The 24108-nt window shown below is 38.9% G+C and overlaps 2 protein-coding genes across 4 annotated transcripts in view; both read left to right on the top strand.

Moving 5' to 3' along the window:
* Positions 1-6583, top strand: part of rc3h1a (ring finger and CCCH-type domains 1a) — a 30508-nt gene extending 23925 nt beyond the window's left edge. For all 3 annotated transcript variants that reach the window (XM_053238078.1, XM_053238076.1, XM_053238077.1), the window contains exon 20: positions 184-6583. In XM_053238078.1, coding sequence (XP_053094053.1) covers positions 184-346 — 163 coding nt within the window. In that variant the 3' untranslated portion in view covers positions 347-6583. The remainder of the gene's footprint in view (positions 1-183) is intronic.
* A 6932-nt stretch (positions 6584-13515) lies between these two features.
* On the top strand, positions 13516-22220 carry serpinc1 (serpin peptidase inhibitor, clade C (antithrombin), member 1). The gene is made up of 8 exons (XM_026930383.3): positions 13516-13672; positions 16924-17298; positions 18354-18569; positions 18658-18795; positions 20375-20593; positions 20716-20890; positions 20991-21055; positions 21905-22220. Exons 2-8 carry the CDS (start codon positions 16930-16932, stop codon positions 22082-22084), a joined length of 1362 nt encoding a protein of 453 aa, XP_026786184.1. The 5' UTR covers positions 13516-13672; positions 16924-16929; the 3' UTR covers positions 22085-22220.
* Positions 22221-24108: the final 1888 nt, after the last annotated feature.

The following is a 24108-nucleotide window of genomic DNA, read 5'->3' as shown; positions in this document are numbered from 1 at the left end:
AGATGCTTCTGAACATACATGTGCTGTTGCCACATGATTGGCTGAATGGATAATTGTAGGAATGTGGCGGGGTACTGGTTTTCCTGTTAAAGTGGCTGATGAAATGTCTGTTTTTGTAGCTACATGTGTCACTCTAATGAGGTATCTTAACCTGAATGTGCTTCATTTCTGATCTGTTTGTAGTGAGGGATCAAACGGTTCCAGTTCTGTGGTGCAGGACTGTGGTATGGGCAGCACCAGCATGTCCTCCCTGACCAGCAAGACATCCTCACTCAGCCTGTCGTCTGAACTGGTGGGCAGCAGCCCGGACCTGACCAAGAATGGGGTGGCTCACGCATGCTCATAGGTTGTCTTCAGCTAGATGCTACCTTATGAGCTGGTGTCTCACACTCTCTCTCTCTCTCTCTCTCTCACTCTAAACTCTGAGTAGAAAGTTGTATCTCAAGTTCACCTCCAATTCGCAGAGGCTGCAATACACCACCAACCATCCATTACTTAACTATTTAATATACTCCACTCATATTGGGTCACTTATTCTTTTTCTTTACCACCGCAGTATTGGGATGTTGAGCGTTCCATATATTCAATATATTCAGCTGCATTTGTGACCGCTGATCATACAAATAATCCAAAAATGATGAGTCATACTTGCCTCGCAACACCTACAGGATTTTACAGAAATAGGAATAAGCAGTATCTGCCATATAGTTTGTTTTTCTTTCTTTTCTTTTCTTTTTTTTTGTTCTGTGAATGAATTTTTTTTTCCTATGATAAATTCTTTCACTGCCTTACAAACCAGAGCATTCAAGAAACATTTTATGAATGTGTTTACTTGCAAGTCTAAACAGTAATATTAATTTTAGTAACGAAAAGTAATACTCACATGTAATAGACTCAGACTACATTCTTAGTAGTTAAATTATCGTACATAATGCTGACTTTTAACATTTGAAGTTTACATTGTGCACATTTCTCATGTGAATCTTCTTACAATTTCTGTAGGAGCCTCCTGTTTGCTGCATATTCTACATATTAGAAACTGATGAATATGATAAACATTGCCTGTTCAGAATAACTCCAGCACTTTTTTTTTTTTTTTTTGTCAAAACCAGACTGTTATTTTGAGTTGAATCTAGTATTGTTGCCCCTCAGCTTCATATACGAGTGGTCAGTGTTCAGGCATCGTGGCTTTGCTCAGTATCTTCTCATTGTAAAACATTACTCAGGCCCCGACCACACGTATACAGATAATTATTTTTTGTCCACATGAAAATGCTATCACTGAAAATGAAGCTTCTTGAAAACGCCCTTCAAGGTGAAGAAATGTTCAAATTTAACTCTCTTCGTGTGGACGGGAAAACTGCATGTTTCCCTGTGCACTCCTGTTGCAGATTTGCGTGTTACAAATGTTCTAGGACTGTTTTTAAAATGTCTGTCAGGTTGTTTGTGCGCTGTAATTTTTTTATTTGATAACGTGTTTTTTTTTTTTTTTTTTTTTTTTTTTTTTTTTTTTTTTTTTTTTTTTAATTTAATATTACACCCTCATGCAAAGGAGACAGAATATGACCTCCACTGTACGGCTTCTGATTACACGGCTCCAATCCCATATAGTGAACGTACCGCGGGTGGTTTTTCATAGGATTTTGGCGAACGCTTTGTGTTCGAGTGTTACATTAAGCAGTAGTTCCACTTTCAGGCCATGCTTATGAGTCCTTGTGTTTGTCAAGTTGTATTTGTTTTATTTTTAGAACTTTGCGCCATGGTGGTATTTTTCCACTTTGTCTTCTCTACACCTCTATACACAGCATATTTTTGACGCATTTAATGTAACAGTTTAGGACATACTATCGCTGCCCTAGAGAGTCCATATAAGCATTTAAAAAAATTGTCTATTCCTTTGGACAGATATATATTCAAAAACACATCATCTTTTTCAAAAAATATCTATATACGTGTGAACGGAGCCTCAGTCTTGTGTCCTGTGTAATTCCTGCCAAACAGCTAGGTATGCCTCTGAACTGATGGGACAGACAGTCCAGGTTTCGTGTGTTATTTCATAGTTCCACTCCATGCTAGCTTCAGTTTGAAGTTTGTGACATCAGTGAAATCATTCTTCCATGCTGAAATGGAAACTGTGCTCTCGGACTGACCTCCAAAATCTGTTTGCCTTCCTGGAGTAAAATGGCTAAATTTTTACTATTTTATTTGGCTATATATAGATTTCTTTTATATCCCTGAAGCTGAGCTTCCAAAAATGTGCTTTGCTTCTTCAGAGGTGGTCAGAAACAGCTAAAACATGTGGACAGGGCCGGAAAGCCACTCATCACTTGTAGCCAATTGCACTTGTTTTTTTTGTTTGTTTTTTTTTATTTTTATTTATTTTCTTTAATTTTTTTTAAGAACACGAACTAACATACCTCTCAGCTTTAATGTATTTTTAACCAGGGATATTTACACGTTTCATCCTGAGGATGGAAAAAAAAAAAAAGCCTAAGAGACAAACTGAAAGGAGACATTCTGTTTTCTGAATGTTTATATATATATATGATGATTCAGGGAAAACTTTGATCTGCATACAGATCTTCAGACCTAGAAAAGTAATTAAAAAATGACTAAAGCCTTAAGGTCAGGGTGCTGCTGTGGTGTGTGTTAATGTGGTTGTTTTTTTTTGTTTGTTTGTTTTTAAACACACACACTGGTTCATTTAGGACGTTTGTGTTAGAAATTTTGAGATGCTGTTCTGATCACCTCTGATTGGACCTCAAGCAATGTTGTTTATTTGAACAATTTTTTGTTGTTTTTAACTTCTATGAAGTTGCTGTTGTCATTGGCATGTTAATGATTTCTCCAGGAGGCCACAGTGAGGGGTTCATAGCCGATGCACCTTGTACTTTCTCTCTCTCTCTCTTTTTTTTTTTTTCTTTTTTTCTTTTTTTCCCCCCCTCTTTTCTAGTTCAAATCCAGGCCTTTACGTGAACGTATAAAGGCCTGAGAATCACTGCCTAGTGAGAAGCTCATCATTCATTCACTGTATGTACTTCATATTTCCAGAATGTTCTGAAAGGCTCAAGCGATACCATGATTAAGAGCTTGTACTGCTTAACAGCTACGTCTTGTTTAATCTCTAAACAAGTATTATGTTCAAGTGGCTGACATTATTTAAAATACAAACAACTTCAGTGCATTTTGAAACATTTTATGACCGAAAGAAATTCAGGCTTTGCACAGCATTATTCGGCTTTTTGAGCATGCAGTATTCACAGTAAAAAGAATAGTAAGAAAACAAAATAGGGTTAATGTGGCAAAAATATATCAATACACATAGTTATTTTAACAAAGTGCCAGCAAAATTATGGATGTGATATTTTCACAGTGTGTATAAAAGTGATTATGTAACAACAGAAAAGAGGGAAAATTAAAAATTCAGTACAAAATTAGCAGTAATAGCGGAGCTATTCAGTGTTAATAATATTGATGCTTGCAATAGTAAGATTATTGATATTACATCATATCACCCAGCTAGGAACTAGATTCTCTGAGGAAATCTGAATGCATTTGGCAGAAGTAAGTGTGTGGAAAGTGAACTACTGAATCCTGAATCCTGAAACCCTGAAACTGTTTGTATACTTACAGCAGGGGTGGACAAATCAGCAAGCGAGGCCACCAAGCAAGTAAAATCTCCAGTGTGCTGAAACCTAACTGATAAGGCTAAAAAGTGGTAGCTAATGTAATGTAACAATGTATTGCAAGCTAGTTAGCTTGTTAAGTGCATTAAAACAGACTGAGAGAAACTGTTATCTTCTAAGAAAGTCTCTAATGTAGCACATTGTGTTTACAGTGTCGACAGAATGTCAGCAAGTCTTGAAGTGAACATTTTGGTTGTGAGATGTAGCGTTATGTCCTCTCATTGCACAGTCTGTTTAGCAACTTTATTTTCTCTTAAATAAAGAGGTGACTGTGTGTAGTAAACACATCGGCTTCATGCTGGACTTTATTTTGTTCAGTTTTGTCAGTGTTTCCATAAGCCTTACTGATTTTGAAAAGATCAGTGCATGCTAATTAATCCAATGAGTAAAAATAATTTTACCATCAAGCAGATAACACCTTGAGTAGCGTGCGCTATAGTAACATCATCGAGATCTGTTATATGCCGTAATATGCTTTAAGATTAAACATACACACTAATTTAAAATTTTGTGAAAGTCAATAGGAAGTATTTTCTTTTTCTTGTTGTTGAACCTACTTGAACCAACTACGCATAAAAACTAGTATGAAAACTGCTTGTCCCAGGTCCCCGGGAAACCGATTTGTCCACTCCTGTGCTCAACTAGCTCCTTTTTCATCAACCAGCAATAATGCAGTATGTTAACAAGACTTATTTTATATATATATATATATATATATATATATATATATATATATATAAACTATGTAGTAGTATGTAGTATCACCAGAGCATTGATTTTCTGAGACTGTGGATGTTATGTAGCGTCAGACACAACCACCACTCACTGTTAGTGTGCACAGATTACTTAATTTCAACCACTTTCACATTATTATTCTAATATTAGGTAGATTTAACACCTTGTGTGTGTTTATACACTCTGAATGGCTGTTTAATGGCCATTCTGTGCTGCATCATTTAACACACCTATTTGGTGTGAAATTTAACTGTTGTTATTGCTTGTGCAAGAGCTTATGACATCTTCATTATATACATTAATGCAGTGGAAGTGAACATTAGACCCTACTGTACAGATTTTGTGAGGTATTATGCGGAACCACTTTTGCACGCTTTCAATATGTCAGCATGTTACGCTTTTGTTCAGCGCTTGAGAGGAAACCGCAGTGCCTTGCACTTTTTACGTTGCGTCATCAGCCAGTTTGGTTGTTCATCTGATTGTAAATCTGCTTTTCAGAAAAATGTTTTTTAAGGTCCATTTGCGATGTCTGAATGAGAGAGAAATTTGATACTTTTGGTTTGTTTTCTATTTGATTTGTTTTCACTTTAGTGCATATAATTAAACGAACCAAAAAGGGGGAAAAAGTGTGTGTGTGTGTGTGTGTGTGTGTGTGTGTTTTTGTAGGGCTGAAAATGTCTTCGTAAAACGTATTCATTGGTCAGAAATATGATGATGGAAAAATAGACAAACCTTCACCAAGTATATGTAAATGTCACAAAAATTACCCAAGCATGGAAAACAGTCTTTGCTAAATAAATGATTAGATAATTATATAAATAACAAGTGTAAACATTGTGTTGCATCCAGCATTTATCATTTTGTTTATCCAAATCTCCAGAACGATAAGCCTTCACTCTCTGGTCTAATGATTAATTCTTATGCGGTTTTATGTGTGTGCGCGTGTGTGTACCTTTTCATTGTTGTGTAAGATTTGTATGTGAGACTGGTTTGAATTTGTTTCCTTACATGAAACGCAGTGATAAACTAGTCTCTTTCATGCAGAAGGGCTTCAGTTACTGACCTGCTGAAGGAATTGATCAGTCATTTAAAAACTGCTCAGCTGGTTAACTATTGTTGCAAAGCAACATCCACATTCAGCCTCCCATCAAGCAGTGGGAGAAACACCTTAAGTGTAAAAGGGAGAGAAAAAAAAAGGAGCGACCATGTTTACCCATTGACTCAAAAAGTGTCATGTCTTATACTAATCAGTAACCAGGACAACGTCTCTCGTTTTCTGTAGAGAAATGTAAATGTTGATCACATTTTCTGTGTAGTTTTCATTCAGAACCTTTTTTTTTTTTTGGATTTGCGATAGTAATTTGTTTCAAACTCGTGTACAGCGAAGCAAGCTGATGTACAGAATTTTTTACACTCTGTCTCACAGATGGAGTGGGAGGGGCTTCCATGTGGACCAATGAGTGAGTGTTAAACAGGAAGTCGAGCGTCAGGCACACTTGCTCAGAGAAGCTCAGGAAAGACTCCTCACTGACACACCACACACACACAAACACAGGTGTTAGTGTTCAGCTCATAGACATAGGATGTTGTTTCAGAATTGATGATCATGAACGAGTCCCGATGGGAGTGTTTTTGTCTTTTTCTTTTTGTTCACGCTGAACATGCTCACTGCTTGCAGTCACCTGTTTTTTCTTTTTTTTCCATTGCATCTAGCTGTTCTTGCATTTATGCATATTATTATTTTATTTTTTTAAATGTGTAAATCCTAACCTTGGGAAAATGTAATTGCTTTTGATTACTCTCAGGTTAGCTTATAAAAGATTGCTTAAATTAAGGTACACAAACCAACTGCAACATGAGTAAGAATTTAAGGGTTTTTTTAAATATATATATATTATACTCCATTAAGGAATGTTTAGAACTATTTCTCCAATGTGGATTTAGCTGAACCTTTTTTTTTTCTTTGTTAAAAATTCACTGTGTGAAATTTTGGATTGCATTTTGTATAATACAATTGCTTTTCTTCATGGAATGGGGAAGGAAGGGGAACTGACTGGAAGGCTGAATTAGATAAAACATGAAATTATTTAAAAGTGTAACTTAATGTGCAACAATAATTCTGTACTGGCAGGGATTGTGATTAAATGATATTGTAAACAGCTGCTTTTCTTGTCTGCTTTTCCACTCACAATTATTAGGACATGCAAGAGACCATTGACCTTCAAAAAAAAAAAAAAATAATAATAATAATAATACTAATAGCATTACCAAATTACTATACACATTACCACTATTACTATACCAGCACCACTGGTACTATACCAACCACATCTATACTACACAAATAACATTACTATACCAATGAGATAACTACTACACCAACACTGTTATTACATGAACATTAATACACAAATATTAGTTATTATACCAGTAACAGGATTACCAATAAAATTAATACTATAGCAATATCACTATCAATACTATACTAGCAAAACTTATGCCAATATCACTATTACTGTACCAGTAACCCCATCACTGTATGACTAACACTGATACTGTACCAGTAACCCCATCACTGTACCACTAACACTGATACTGTACCAGTAACCCCATCACTGTACCACTAACACTGATACTGTACCAGTAACCCCATCACTGTACCAGTAACTCCATCACTGTACCACTAACACTGATACTGTACCAGTAACCCCATCACTGTTCCACTAACACTGATACTGTACCAGTAACCCCATCACTGTACCACTAACACTGATACTGTACCACTAACCCCATCACTGTACCACTAACACTGATACTGTACCAGTAACCCCATCACTGTTCCACTAACACTGTTACTGTACCAGTAACCCCATCACTGTACCACTAACACTGATACTGTACCACTAACCCCATCACTGTACCACTAACACTGATACTGTACCACTAACCCCATCACTGTACCACTAACACTGATACTGTACCAGTAACTCCATCACTGTACCACTAACACTGATACTGTACCAGTAACCCCATCACTGTACCACTAACACTGATACTGTACCAGTAACCCCATCACTGTACCACTAACACTGATACTGTACCAGTAACTCCATCACTGTACCACTAACACTGTTACTGTACCAGTAACCCCATCACTGTACCACTAACACTGATACTGTACCAGTAACCCCATCACTGTACGACTAACAGTGATACTGTACCAGTAACCCCATCACTGTACCACTAACACTGTTACTGTACCAGTAACCCCATCACTGTACCAACAGCGCTGTTACTGTACCAGTAACCCCATAACTGTACCACTAACACTGTTACTGCACCAGTAACCCCATCACTGTACCACTAACACTGTTACTGCACCAGTAACCCCATCACTGTACCACTAACACTGTTACTGTACTAGTAACCCCATCATTGTACCAACAGCGCTGTTACTGCACCAGTAACCCCATCACTGTACCACTAACACTGTTACTGTACTAGTAACCCCATCATTGTACCAACAGCGCTGTTACTGTACCAGTAACCCCATCACTGTACCACTAACACTGTTACTGTACCAGTAACCCCATCACTGTACCACTAACACTGATACTGTACCACTAACACTGTTACTGTACCAGTAACCCCATCACTGTACCACTAACACTGTTACTGTACCAGTAACCCCATCACTGTACCACTAACACTGATACTGTACCACTAACACTGTTACTGTACCAGTAACCCCATCACTGTACCACTAACACTGTTACTGTACCAGTAACCCCATCACTGTACCAACAGCACTGCTACTGTACCAGTAACCCCATCACTGTACCACTAACACTGTTACTGTACCAGTAACCCCATCACTGTTCCACTAACACTGATACTGTACCACTAACCCCATCACTGTACCACTAACACTGATACTGTACCAGTAACCCCATCACTGTACCACTAACACTGTTACTGTACCAGTAACCCCATCACTGTACCACTAATACTGATACTGTACCACTAACACTGATACTGTACCATTAACCCCATCACTGTACCAACAGCACTGTTACTGTACCAGTAACCCCATAACTGTACCACTAACACTGATACTGTACCAGTAACCCCATCACTGTACCACTAACACTGTTACTGTACCAGTAACCCCATCACTGTACCAACAGCACTCTTACTGTACCAGTAACCCCATAACTGTACCACTAACACTGATACTGTACCAGTAACCCCATCACTGTACCACTAACACTGTTACTGTACCAGTAACCCCATAACTGTACCAACAGCACTGTTACTGTACCAGTAACCCCATAACTGTACTACTAACACTGATACTGTACCAGTAACCCCATCACTGTACCACTAACACTGATACTGTACCAGTAACCCCATCACTGTACGACTAACACTGATACTGTACCAGTAACCCCATCACTGTACCACTAACACTGATACTGTACCACTAACCCCATCACTGTACCACTAACATTGATACTGTACCAGTAACCCCATCACTGTTCCACTAACATTGATACTGTACCAGTAACTCCATCACTGTACCACTAACACTGATACTGTACCAGTAACCCCATCACTGTACCAACAGCGCTGTTACTGTACCAGTAACCCCATCACTGTTCCACTAACACTGTTACTGTACCAGTAACCCCATCACTGTACCAACAGCGCTGTTACTGTACCAGTAACTCCATCACTGTTCCACTAACATTGATACTGTACCAGTAACCCAATCACTGTACCACTAACACTGATACTGTACCAGTAACCCCATCACTGTACCACTAACACTGATACTGTATCAGTAACCCCATCACTGTTCCACTAACACTGATACTGTACCAGTAACTCCATCACTGTACCACTAACACTGTTACTGTACCAGTAACCCCATCACTGTACCACTAACACTGTTACTGTACCAGTAACCCCATCACTGTTCCACTAACATTGATACTGTACCAGTAGGTCCATCACTGTACCACTAACACTGTTACTGTACCAGTAACCCCATCACTGTACGACTAACAGTGATACTGTACCAGTAACCCCATCACTGTACCACTAACACTGACACTGTACCAGTAACCCCATCACTGTTCCACTAACACTGTTACTGTACCAGTAACCCCATCACTGTACCAACAGCACTGCTACTGTACCAGTAACCCCATCACTGTATCACTAACACTGTTACTGTACCAGTAACCCCATCACTGTACCACTAACACTGATACTGTACCACTAACACTGTTACTGTACCAGTAACCCCATAACTGTACCACTAACACTGTTACTGTACCAGTAACCCCATCACTGTACCACTAACACTGTTACTGTACCAGTAACCCCATCACTGTACCACTAACACTGCTACTGTACCAGTAACCCCATCACTGTACCAACAGCACTGCTACTGTACCAGTAACCCCATCACTGTATCACTAACACTGTTACTGTACCAGTAACCCCATCACTGTACCACTAACACTGATACTGTACAGCTAACACTGATACTGTACCATTAACACTGATACTGTACCAGTAACCCCATCACTGTACCACTAACACTGATACTGTACCAGTAACCCCATCACTGTACCACTAACACTGTTACTGTACCAGTAACCCCATCACTGTACCAACAGCGCTGTTACTGTACCAGTAACTCCATCACTGTACCACTAACACTGTTACTGTACCAGTAACCCCATCACTGTACCATTAACACTGACACTGTACCAGTAACCCCATCACTGTTCCACTAACACTGTTACTGTACCAGTAACCCCATCACTGTACCACTAATACTGATACTGTACCACTAACATTGATACTGTACCAGTAACCCCATCACTGTACCAACAGCACTGTTACTGTACCAGTAACCCCATAACTGTACCACTAACACTGATACTGTACCAGTAACCCCATCACTGTACCACTAATACTGATACTGTACCACTAACACTGATACTGTACCAGTAACCCCATCACTGTACCAACAGCACTGTTACTGTACCAGTAACCCCATAACTGTACCACTAACACTGATACTGTACCAGTAACCCCATCACTGTACCAACAGCACTGTTACTGTACCAGTAACCCCATCACTGTACCACTAACACTGATACTGTACCAGTAACCCCATCACTGTACCACTAACACTGATACTGTACCACTAACCCCATCACTGTACCACTAACACTGATACTGTACCAGTAACCCCATCACTGTTCCACTAACACTGTTACTGTACCAGTAACCCCATCACTGTACCACTAACACTGATACTGTACCAGTAACCCCATCACTGTACCACTAACACTGATACTGTACCAGTAACCCCATCACTGTACCAGTAACTCCATCACTGTACCACTAACACTGTTACTGTACCAGTAACCCCATCACTGTTCCACTAACACTGATACTGTACCACTAACCCCATCACTGTACCACTAACACTGATACTGTACCACTAACCCCATCACTGTACCACTAACACTGATACTGTACCAGTAACTCCATCACTGTACCACTAACACTGATACTGTACCAGTAACCCCATCACTGTACCACTAACACTGATACTGTACCAGTAACCCCATCACTGTACCACTAACACTGACACTGTACCAGTAACCCCATCACTGTTCCACTAACACTGTTACTGTACCAGTAACCCCATCACTGTACCAACAGCACTGCTACTGTACCAGTAACCCCATCACTGTATCACTAACACTGTTACTGTACCAGTAACCCCATCACTGTACCACTAACACTGATACTGTACCACTAACACTGTTACTGTACCAGTAACCCCATAACTGTACCACTAACACTGATACTGTACCAGTAACCCCATCACTGTATCACTAACACTGTTACTGTACCAGTAACCCCATCACTGTACCACTAACACTGATACTGTACAGCTAACACTGATACTGTACCATTAACACTGATACTGTACCAGTAACCCCATCACTGTACCACTAACACTGATACTGTACCAGTAACCCCATCACTGTACCACTAACACTGTTACTGTACCAGTAACCCCATCACTGTACCAACAGCGCTGTTACTGTACCAGTAACTCCATCACTGTACCACTAACACTGTTACTGTACCAGTAACCCTGTTACTGTACCAGTAACCCAATCACTGTACCACTAACACTGATACTGTACCAGTAACCCCATCACTGTACGACTAACAGTGATACTGTACCAGTAACCCCATCACTGTACCATTAACACTGACACTGTACCAGTAACCCCATCACTGTTCCACTAACACTGTTACTGTACCAGTAACCCCATCACTGTACCACTAACACTGATACTGTACCACTAACATTGATACTGTACCAGTAACCCCATCACTGTACCAACAGCACTGTTACTGTACCAGTAACCCCATAACTGTACCACTAACACTGATACTGTACCAGTAACCCCATCACTGTACCACTAACACTGATACTGTACCAGTAACCCCATCACTGTACCACTAATACTGATACTGTACCACTAACACTGATACTGTACCAGTAACCCCATCACTGTACCAACAGCACTGTTACTGTACCAGTAACCCCATAACTGTACCACTAACACTGATACTGTACCAGTAACCCCATCACTGTACCAACAGCACTGTTACTGTACCAGTAACCCCATCACTGTACCACTAACACTGATACTGTACCAGTAACTCCATCACTGTACCACTAACACTGATACTGTACCAGTAACCCCATCACTGTACCACTAACACTGCTACTGTACCAGTAACCCCATCACTGTACCACTAACACTGATACTGTACCAGTAACCCCATCACTGTACCACTAACACTGTTACTGTACCAGTAACCCCATCACTGTACCACTAACACTGTTACTGTACCACTAACCCCATCACTGTACCAACAGCACTGCTACTGTACCAGTATCCCCATCACTGTTCCACTAACACTGATACTGTACCAGTAACCCCATCACTGTACCACTAATACTGATACTGTACCAGTAACCCCATCACTGTACCAACAGCACTGTTACTGTACCAGTAACCCCATCACTGTACCACTAACACTGATACTGTACCAGTAACTCCATCACTGTACCACTAACACTGCTACTGTACCAGTAACCCCATGACTGTACCACTAACACTGTTACTGTACCAGTAACCCCATCACTGTACCACTAACACTGTTACTGTACCAGTAACCCCATCACTGTACCACTAACACTGATACTGTACAGCTAACACTGATACTGTACCAGTAACCCCATCACTGTACCACTACCACTGATACTGTACAGCTAACACTGATACTGTACCAGTAACCCCATCACTGTACCACTAACTGTTATAGTAATCGTACTGGTGTAACACTATTGCCATACCTGTATCACTATTACTATAACAGTAACACTATTACTATATCAGAAAATCTATTACCAATACTATTATTATAGCTACATTATTACTATACCATTGACATTACTGTACAAATACCATTATTACTATACTAGCAACACTATTATTATACCAATAACACTATCACTATTACAAACATTAATTCCATGTCACCTACAGTATGCTACAGTAAGGTAATACTATTATATTAGCCCCCAATTTAACAGTAAATACAGCTGTTAAAATTTGATTGATTCGTACTGTAACAATAGCTTGTATTTCAGTGTCAGGGTTCAGTTTCTGAGTTGTTGTAAATCCATATAATTCCCTGACCACACAAACACAGAATAAAGCAGCCCCAATGAATCACACTAATGAGGTTACTTTTTTTTTTTGGTTTATTTTTTCAGTTGAATGTGCTTTAATGCACTGAGACATCACTCTCTGCCATAACATAAATAATCATTTTATGGCAAAATCAGCTCAAATACATGATGCAAATTTTACTTTTTTCTTCATGGAGGAGGCACTAACTTTACAGAGGTAAAACAACATGTCTGTAAAAATCAGAGAAAACAGAAAGCTGTTCTAGCCTCACTTCAGGAGAAGAGATGAGCTGATCAATAGCTCAAAGGTCGCACTGAGTAAATTGTTGGCGCTACAGTGCTCTGTGGGACACTGACCTGTTCGCCTGTCTTACATTTACGCTTTACCACTGAGCAGTGTCGCCTGAAATTCTGCTGTCTTAGAACGGATTTAAGATCCTAACAGGTAAGGCAAGATTCAGCAGTAATATTTAAGCAGTAATAATGGACTGCTATAATTATTCAGAATGTCAAGGACAAAATATTCTCTGCATTTTTATCCTAAACAGATAGGAAAACACAGTGTACCCTGTAGTACAACCTTACTATCTATACAGTCACAGAAACGCTGAGGTTTTATTCTTTTTCATTTCAGTAACTGATATACTACATGAGTCAAATGTAAACCATTATTTTATAGGTGTCACAAAATTGTATCATTTGTCTGCATAATCTCCATTTTTATTCAGTACAAGTGTTCTAGCACTTAATGAGGGTCTGGATTCCTCTAGAAAAAAAATCGGATTCATTTCTAATTTATTTAGACTTTTAAGGTTTTTATTTGACTCACCCTTGAATTATTTCTGAGTGACTTATTTTGACATGGAGTGACGCAGCATTGTTTGTCATAATCATGTATGTGAGGTTCCTCATAATTTGCCAACAGAAGCAGGCAGAATGTTGGCAAAGATTCATGGGGTGTCTAACCTGGGTCCTGGGGTGACTCCAGGTCCCACAGACGTTTTAATTGGCCACTCCGTTTGCTTCCCTTTGCTGAATCTGTTTGTTCACAGGGTTATTAAGTTATAAGTGAAGATATAAGATATAAGATGAAGTTAGCCTTTATTATTGCATACACAAGTACAGAGTACAGTGACATTCTTTTTTTTGCATCCTAGCTTGTTAGAAAGCTGAGGTCAGAGTGCAGGGTGAACCTTGATACGACTCCCCTGGAGCAGAAAGGGTTAAGGGCTTGATGTTGCTGTGTCTTAAAGTCACAACCTTTCAAATGTGTTCATGCTTTTAAAGCCTATATCAGACTGAAGTGAAATCAGAGGAGTTGGATGTGAAATTAACCTCAACAGCAAATCCCTTTTTCACATACTGTGTCTATTGAAGTGAGTGGGCTTCCAGGCATCCAATGTGACCATGGCTTTACATGTACCATTGTAGATATCAAAGCACTCCTTTATAAAAGTAAACTGACTTATGAGACAGCATAGGCATCAAGACAAAGCTTCCTTCTGCTCTTTTCTGAAACATTAATCTGACCATGGGTGGACTGCGAAGTCCAAGTGCTGGAGACGAATCAGCCTCTGATCGCTCAAACCACTTTCAGAGGATGCAAATGGACGCATTACTGCATCTAATTTTATCAGGAACCTGTACACTTATACACAAGCTGAATCTCAATCTGCTTTAGATTCACTACATAAATACATAGACTACTTCAATAGCACCTGTACACCTATTCATTCATGCAAGTATCCAATCAACCAGTCATGTGGTAGTACAATAATGCATAAAGGCATACAGGTCAAGAGCTTTGGGTAATGTTCACATCAAACTTCAGAATGGGGGGAAAATGTGATCTCAGTGGCTGTTGGTGCCAGATGGGTTGGTTTGAGTATTTCAGAAACTGCTGATTTCCTGGGATTTTCACACCTTTAGAGTTTACACAGAATGTTGCAAAAAAACAAACAAACAAACAAAAAAACATCCAGTGAGTGGCGGTTCTGTGGGAAGAAATGCCTTGTTGATGAGAGAGGTCAGAGCAGAATGGCCAGATTGGTTCAAACTCACAGAAAGGCTACAGTACCTCAAATAACTACTCATTGCAACCATGGTGAACAGAAAAGCACCTCAGAACACACAACATATCAAACCTTGTGCCAGATGAGCTTCAACAGCTGAAGTCCACATTGGGTTCCACTCCTGTCAGCCAGTAACAAGTATCTGAGGCTATCATGGGCACAGACTCACCCAAACTAGACAGTTGAATACTGAAAAAAGACCAGGTAATTTTTTTCTAATCTTCAACAGTCCAGTTTGGGTGAGTCTGTGCCCATGATAGCCTCAGATTCTTGTTCCTGGCTGAAAGGAGTGGAACTCAATGTGGTCTTCTGCTGTTGGAGCCTGTACACCTCAAGGTGTGATGTTTTGTGCATGCTGAGATGCTTTTCTGCTCACCACGGTTGTAAAGAGTGATTATATGATTTACTGTATCCTTCCTGGCAGCTTGAACCAATCTGGCCATTTTCCTCTGATCTCTCTTATCAACAAGGTGTTTCCACCCACAGAACTGTCGCTCAATCAGTGTTATTTGTTTTTCTCAACATTCTGTGTAAACTCTAGAGACTGTTGTGTGTGAAATTAGCAGGAGATCAGCAGTTTCTGAAATACTCAACCCAGCCCTTCTGGTACCAAAATCCATGCCATAGTTAAAGTCACAAAGCTCACACTTTCCCCATTCTGATGTTTGATGTGAACATTTACTGAAGCACCTGACCTGTACTTACATGCTTTTATATATTGTGCTGCTGCCACATGATTGGCTGATTGGATAACTGCATGAATGTACAGGTGTACAGGTGTTCCTATTAAAATGGATGGTGAGTGTATACTCAGAACTTCATCTGGGATTCAGTAACCAAAATATGTTTCTATCCACCTTTGGTATGTGTATGCAGAAAACCAAAAGCAACCTTGTAACCATACTTGGTCTGAATAATAGAGTGTGGAAATAAAACCCTGGTGGTTTTATTCGATAACGGCCTTAATCGTGCCACAGATCAACATAAACCAAATTTAATAAATTATTAATATCAGATAAATCTACCAGTAAAAAGACCAGGTACCACATGATAACAGAGTTTTTCATTGTCAGGCACTTGTATTGATTTAATTAATCAATTTAATCCATAATACTTCCACACTACCACGTATACACACCAAGCTGGGCAGACAAATAGACTGTTCCTTTGGGAAGCTGTTCCCTCTGAGTGCTGGATTTTGTGTCCCAAAAATGCTGTCAAAAATGAAGTAGATTAATCATTTAGAATGTTAAAATTAATTTACCAAATTAGGCTTGTCGTGTCACTGTCATTGCACATGCACGATAGATGTTAGAAATGAAACAGAACAGAGGCATCATGCTGAATTATACAGTATATGCATCATGTAGTTTCATCTCACATGATTGAAAATTGTGGGAAAATTGTAATATTACTAACATAAATGTACAAATTTATTATTCATTGATGCCTTGGATACACCACTGCTAGCAAAATGTCAGTATCAGATTAGTACTGGTATCCAAAATAAGCCTTTAATAGAAAGGAAGTTATAAAACCTATTCGGGAACAGATTCTGATGATTTATTCTCCTAAAAAATCAATTAATGTCTAAGCATCTTCCCACATCCTCTTCTCTTCCTAGGTGAGAATGAAGTGGGTGGTGTGTATAGGAGTTTTCTGGATCCTCTCCACCTCCATAGCTCATGCAGCCATTGACATCTGCAGCCTGAAGCCCAAAGATCTGCCCCTGGAGCCGGTGTGTATATACCGCAACCCAGACATCCCCGACAATCAAGAAGATCCGACCAAGATCCCTGAGAAGATCCCTGGATCTACCAACCCTCGAGTGTGGGAGCTGTCCAAAGCCAATGGGCGCTTTGCCCTTTCTCTCTTCAAGCAGCTCTCCAAAGGCAAGTCTGAGGATGCAAACATCTTCATGTCCCCGCTCAGCATCTCAACAGCCTTCGCCATGACGAAACTGGGGGCTTGCAACAGTACACTGGAGCAGATCATGAAAGTAAGGCAGCGACATCATATGTAACACTTACTTAACATTTACTTTCAGGTCAAAAGGACCAATATATATGTCTGTTTTACAAATATGAAAGTTCAGGCCATTTTGTCCTAAGAGTGACTAGGCGACATAAGCTTTTTTTTTTTTTTCAAATAGCACCCTCTGCTGGCTGTAAGACAAATCAAAATCACAATGAAAACACTGCCAACCACTCCACTTTCCTGCATATGGTTTATCCATTTCCTTTAAGGAAAAGGGGTGGAGTTGTATAGCACTGCTCTGGCTGGGGGTGGAGTTCATTTTAAGGTCACAGGAATATGAACAGAAAATGGCCAGATCAACTGTATGGCAATACTGCACATCAGTTTCTTTTCGGAGGTGTCCCTCAAATTATGATTGCACATTAAAGTACTACAGCACTGTGGAATTGGCAGTTGTGATTGGTCAGAAGGTGTTGACTAATTTTCTATAACAGCAGCTCTGACAATAATGCATCTGCAAATCACATGTTTATATTAATGCACTCGATCTATTACTCAATCTAATACCATTTCTACAGTAACAGCTCATTCACAGGGACTTGGTGATGTTTTCTGTAAGGAGACATTTAACATTTATGGAAGGAGTCTCCAGTGTCAGCACTTTGTAACAGTCAGAGGTAAAGCTGTAACTGAGGACAGAGGAATTTACGCTTTGCAGTTTCACAGTAACATGCTGAATTTTGATCTGATTAACTTCAAGAGAGAGAAAATAACGGGAGACTGGTGAGGAAATGACTGTTTTTTGCTGCTAAAACATAAGTGAAAACAGGAATTAACTTGATTCATGGACATTCCACATCATCAAATGCAATTATAAATGGATAAAAAGTAAGATATTTCATTCTTTATTGGTGATGTTGTGGTACCTCTGCTTCATCACACCACCTTGTCACTGATTATATTCCTATAACATCACTTCCACAAGATTTTATTCATTACATAATAGGAAGTAAAAGATTTTTTTAGTGATGATATTTCTTTGAAAGTTGACCTTCCATCCATGTGCCTCAATCACAGGTGTTCGAGTTTGACACAATAAAGGAAAAGACGTCAGATCAGGTTCACTTTTTCTTCGCCAAGCTGAACTGCCGCCTCTATCGTAAAACACACAACTCTGTGGAACTGGTCTCGGCCAACCGTCTGTTTGGAGAGAAAACGTTCGAGTTCAACGAGAACTATCAGAACATCAGTGAGATGGTGTACGGGGCCAAGCTAATGCCGCTCAACTTTAAGGTCTTTAATGCTTCACAAAACATCACTAATAAAACAGTAAGAACTACCTCCTTTATCAGCGTTGATCAGTCTTGGTTCCTTCCTGCAGGAGAAACCCGAAGCTTCGAGGCAGATAATCAACGAGTGGATTTCTGAGAAGACAAACCATAGAATAAACAACACTTTGCCTGAGGGCTCAATAGACGTAAATAGCATTCTGGTGCTGGTCAATACCATCTACTTTAAGGTAGGCATAGCTGTATGGGTTCCTCAAGGGTTCTCAGAATGGATCATGGTTCTAGTTTTCTAAAAGGGTTCTACTTTGAATCTTTTCTGCAAGAAAAACATTTCTTAATAGAACCTTTAGAAGGAACAAATGAATGAAATCTGTTTTTGAGAATTAATGAATTGTTTTCAGTATCAGTGAGGGCTGGAGGTAACCCAAAGTGGGCGGGGCTAGAGAAAGGAAAAATTTTTACTGTTTTTCCGTGAAACAGTCGTGATTATTCATTTCAGCTGCAGGCAGCAAGATTTGTAAAGAGGAAATGTTTCCACCAGTGATTTACTGAAGGCAGGGGTGGACAATTCAGCAGCCCAGGCACCTGAGACAAGCAGACTTCATGTCCAGGCTATTAGTTTTATTAATTGAAGTTGCCTGGTGGACAAGCAGTTTCGATAACAAGAAACAGAAAATAATCCCTACTATTGTAAACCAAAATTTTTTTTATTTTGCAAGTAGGGTTAAACGTAACATGCTTCATGGTTACATGACGCCCATCAATGCTGTAACACCAGCACAAGCTACTCATTCTGAATCCCACTGCCTGCTTACACTACACACACCGTCTGAGACGATCTGGCTGATGGCAGAACGACTTTTACTAGGCAGATTAATTAGCATGCATGAATGACAGGCTTTTCAGAATCAAGAAAATGCAAGTTTGTGGAAATACTGAGGAAACCGAACCAAATAAAATCAAGCACAAAGCTGAGAAAATAAAGACGCTAGCCAGACTCAAATATCTTTTCTGTGTGATGGAAGGACATAATGCTACATCTCATTACTGTAATGTTCACCAACGGCGTAAACGATTATCTACATTGGAAACTGTTAACAAAGATAAATAATCATAAACTTGTTTCCCATACTCTCTATTAATGCAGTTAACTAGTTAACTAGCTGGTTACCTGTTATTACATTGTTAGCTACCACTATTTTATACCATTTAGGTTTTCCAGGCAACCGAAACATGGCACAGGGCAGCACGCTGGAGCTTTTACTTGCTTGCTGGGCTAGCTAATGAATTTATGACAGGAATCCAGGTTATCACATACGCATTTTCCCTCCAGAATGATTATTTTTAGTGGGAAGGCATCTAGTTTGTGGTTCAAAAAGGGTTGAATTGTATATGTAGTGTATTGTACATGCAATAATATTGCATTAGCCAACTGATACCAGCAAAACCATGGCAACTGACATAAACTTAGCAATGTCCACTAGTCACCAACATAGACTTAGTGAAGGTGGCAAATCGCTGCCAGCATGAAAGCAGGGTAAGAGTGGAAAGAATGAAAGAAAGGGGATTTTATTTACAATGTCCAGTAGTACTAAGTCAAAGTGACTGAACTTCTATAAGGCATTTTTTTCATTAGCTTGATCAACACCTGTAACATCATGAAACTCATGAAACTCACTAAGTCACATGAAATTTACCCACTTGACATTACTACTCCACAGGGACCCGAATGACTGAAATCCTGCGCAAACATTCTTTGATTTCACACTTACCTTTCTTGCTCAGTAACATTTAATGTTTAATGTCCAGGGTCAATGGAAACATAAATTTAACAGACGTAATAGCATGGAGTCCAAATTCCATATCAGCAAGACGCACAGCTGCCTGGTGCAGATGATGTATCAGGAGAACACATATCACTATGGACACTTCCCAGAGGACAAGGTACAGGTGCTCGAGATGTTCTACAGTGGAGAAGGCATTTCAATGATGATTGTATTACCAGACAAGGACACAAAGCTGGCTGAGGTACAATTCTGCAGTTCTCCTTTTTTTTTTCAAAAAATGACCAAACATCCACTGACTTTTCGATCACAAGCAGTATAATGTGTTCTTGCCTCACATTCTCTTTCTACACCTCTTTAATAAAGGTGGAGGAAAATTTAACCCTTAAGAAACTCAGTGGCTGGTTGAACGACACAAAAACTAAACAAGTGGCAGTGCACTTCCCACGTTTCCGCATAGAGGACAACTTCAGCCTCAAAGAGAAGCTTCACTCTATGGGGCTCCATGATATCTTCAGTGCAGAGGACGCCAGTCTACCAGGTAAAGCCTCTGGTTATCAGTTTCACAAGCCATACACAACATAGCATAACTGCGTAACCCAGTCTGAGAACATTTCTCTCTCTCTGGAATCTGTTTTCAGGCTTGGTGGCGAACAATCAGAATGACCTTTACGTCAGTGATGCCTTCCACAAAGCTTTCCTTGAAGTAAGCATTGTTTACACCGTGAACGTTCAATCACTGGCTCTCATTTCTCAAGCTGCATAGGAATGAATTTACAGTCATGGGAAAAAGAAAGTACACCCTCCTATAATTCTATATTTTTATTTATCAGGGTTGTGTCATACTCACCAACTTCTACAAACAAACAAATAACGTCAGGTGACCACAAAAAAAACCAACCAAACAAAAAAAACCCACAGATTTCAATATGCAGTCATTTTCCCAAAAAAGTAAACAAATATTCAGAAGCCAGGTGGGAAAATATAAGTACACCCTATAATTCAATAACATATAGAACCACCTTTAGCAGCAGTAATTTGAGTTAAATGTTTTCTGTAGGAGTTTATCAGTTCCGCACATCGTTTTTTAAAACTTCTTTAAAACATTGCTTCAGTTCATCGATGTCTGAGGGCAATTGTTTGACTTTTGCTCTTCTTTAGCCATTCAGATTCAAAACATCATGGGTGGGTACAAACAAAAATAATAACTGCAAGAGTGGGATTAAAAAAACAAGTCCTGCACACACCTCCAACTTGTAATACCTAGCAGCAAAATATAATTCCCTGCTGAATGTTTTGACGGCATGCAAAACTCTGTTATTAAATTATATTAGGTTTGTCTGGACTCCTAAATGTCCTAAATGATGTTAGTCTACTATGTGTACTATTGACATTTACATCAATGTTATTAAAAGATGTTATTAAAAGATATTAACTATTTCATAAACCCCCAAGCTGAAGTCCTACTTCACAGTGTAAAAAAATAAGAAGACAATATAATAATAAAAATAAACAAATAAATAAAAATATATAATAATGTCTGCCTTTCTTCCAGGTCAATGAAGAGGGCAGCGAGGCCGCAGCTGCTACTACTCTCCTGTTCGTTGGTCGCTCCCTCAACCCGAACCGCGAGGTGTTCGTAGCCGATCGGCCTTTCCTGCTCTTCATCCGAGAAACCACTATCAACACGCTGATCTTCGCAGGCCGTGTGGCAGATCCCTGCTCAGGCAGATAAGGAGATACACATTCACTCCTTTCCTCATGATGAGTGAGGAGAAGAGAGAGGAAGATTATGATGAAGAGCTCGATGGTGGTGTTATTATTCTCATCCATCAGGGGGTATGATGGTGTTCAATTTCATTATTCATTATAAATAAAACAAAAAAAAAATACAAACTGTTGTACTGTATTACTATATTATTGACATACCAAAACTTACCATAAAATGGTTTGAGAGCTGTGGTAAGTTAAAATATTTCCTTCTGAAACAGGAAGTCAGTGATAGCATGTTGTTTGCCCGACTTACACAACAGCCAACAGCGTTCGATGTTACACCACACCACCACCCCTGAATCTAAACAAACCTTACAAAGCTTAGTAACCTCGCTAAATATGGGGAACATCGATGAGTTTAATGAGAGCTTTTCACTTACTCTTGCTGTTAGAGAAGCCATGGTGTTCGCAGTCTCCAGCATTGATTCGCTCCAAGTTGGTGAAACACCTCTGAAAAGTCACAAACCCATGACCTCGTACAAACTCCACCCTTTTCCAAATGAAAAAAACTCCAACCATTTTCTTTTCCTCAACCATGTGATGGTTATAAAAGCGAATAGTGTGCATGCAGCCAAAAAAAGAAAAAACACTAATGAACCATGTTTACTGCTAATGAGCTGCTACCGTAGAGTAAGATGTGCCCAGGGGGTGAGGTATATGGTATATACATTCTAGAGAGCATTTCATTGGACAATCATGAAAAATCATCAAAAAATTATGATTGTTTTCCTAGAAGTGAACTATAAAATTAAAACAAGATATCTCCAAAACTATTCTTTGTTTCTTTTTTCCCCAGCTCTAGTATTGTATCTTTGTCCATAAGACTAACAGACAGATATAAAAAGCTGTATTAAAAAAAAGACCATAATTTCTTTTTTCTATATTGAAAAATAAATTCATTGATGTGGTAATGCAATAAAATATATCATCAGATAACCATTTCCTAGAGAACTGGTGTTACATGGCTCGCATTTGCATAAGGAAATACGATTGGCTCTCATATTCTATGATGCAATAACACTCACCTGTGAAATGTTCAATGCTCAGCTCCTGTTTCTTAAAAGAATGTACAGCAAGGGCAATTAACAAAAAACTATACACTAACTATATTTTTAAAAAAAAACAAGTTACAAAGCAAATAAAGTTAATTAGAATTTAATTAAAGTAAATAAAAAAAACATGCACTACAGCTTGGATTAAAACAAGTTTATTTTCCATGTTAGAAATGTTGGGTTTATCAGATCACACAATGTGGGCTTAATCAGGCATTTATAGAATATTGTAATAAATCCTTCACAGTTAAACACTTAAAGTGCTTTATTTCCTTTTAGGAGAATGGATTTAAACTCTGCTAGTGAGGAAGAAAGAAACAGTGGTTGTGAAAAGAAGCATTCACATTATAAATCACTAATAATCACATGTATCTCTGTACCTTTTCCAAAGGGAAAGCAAAAGTCTGATTTGCAATAATTCATTTTCTTACATTATATTACTTTCAGAGTTTCAACAATATTCTGGTTAATTCAATAAATGTCTAAAATTTAAATATATGTGTAATTGATGTCTAATACACTACTAATCATTTTAACTTAAAGAATCCAGAGTAAAATACCTTATTTTAAAAATATGCTTAATTCATGTTAATGTAAAATAAAATATTTAATGTATGCTTAAGAGTAACATGATCAAGACAGACATAGAAATATCTTTAGAGACTATATTGCTTTCGAGACATAAACAATATAGCAAGACAAAATGAGGAAAAAAAAAATAGTCGTTATTTTGGCATATACTGGTGCAATACGTTTAGATGACTAGAAACATTCTTATAAACAGACTAATGTTTGGCCATCACAAATGACAAAGACATGCAAATTAACAAGTAACATTTCAAACCGAGTCTGTTTACATCTCCCCCCTCAAAGACAGAGTTTGAGGCTGCAAAAACAACAACGAGAGGGGAAGAAAACGTCTCCGCCGCAGCCT

Source organism: Pangasianodon hypophthalmus, chromosome 11, assembly GCF_027358585.1.
Source record: "Pangasianodon hypophthalmus isolate fPanHyp1 chromosome 11, fPanHyp1.pri, whole genome shotgun sequence".
NCBI classification, from domain to species: Eukaryota; Metazoa; Chordata; class Actinopteri; order Siluriformes; family Pangasiidae; genus Pangasianodon; species Pangasianodon hypophthalmus.
Note: the sequence above shows the minus strand (reverse complement) of the source record. Positions and strands in the feature narration are given on the sequence as shown.

Excerpts from the sequence above, each read along its gene's own strand:
- serpinc1 (XM_026930383.3), top strand. The coding sequence starts at position 16,930 with ATGAAGTGGGTGGTGTGTATAGGAGTTTTCTGGATCCTCTCCACCTCC. Across the intron at positions 20,594-20,715 it reads AGGACACAAAGCTGGCTGAG|GTGGAGGAAAATTTAACCCT; the intron begins GTACAATTCTGC and ends TCTTTAATAAAG. Across the intron at positions 21,056-21,904 it reads TCCACAAAGCTTTCCTTGAA|GTCAATGAAGAGGGCAGCGA; the intron begins GTAAGCATTGTT and ends CCTTTCTTCCAG.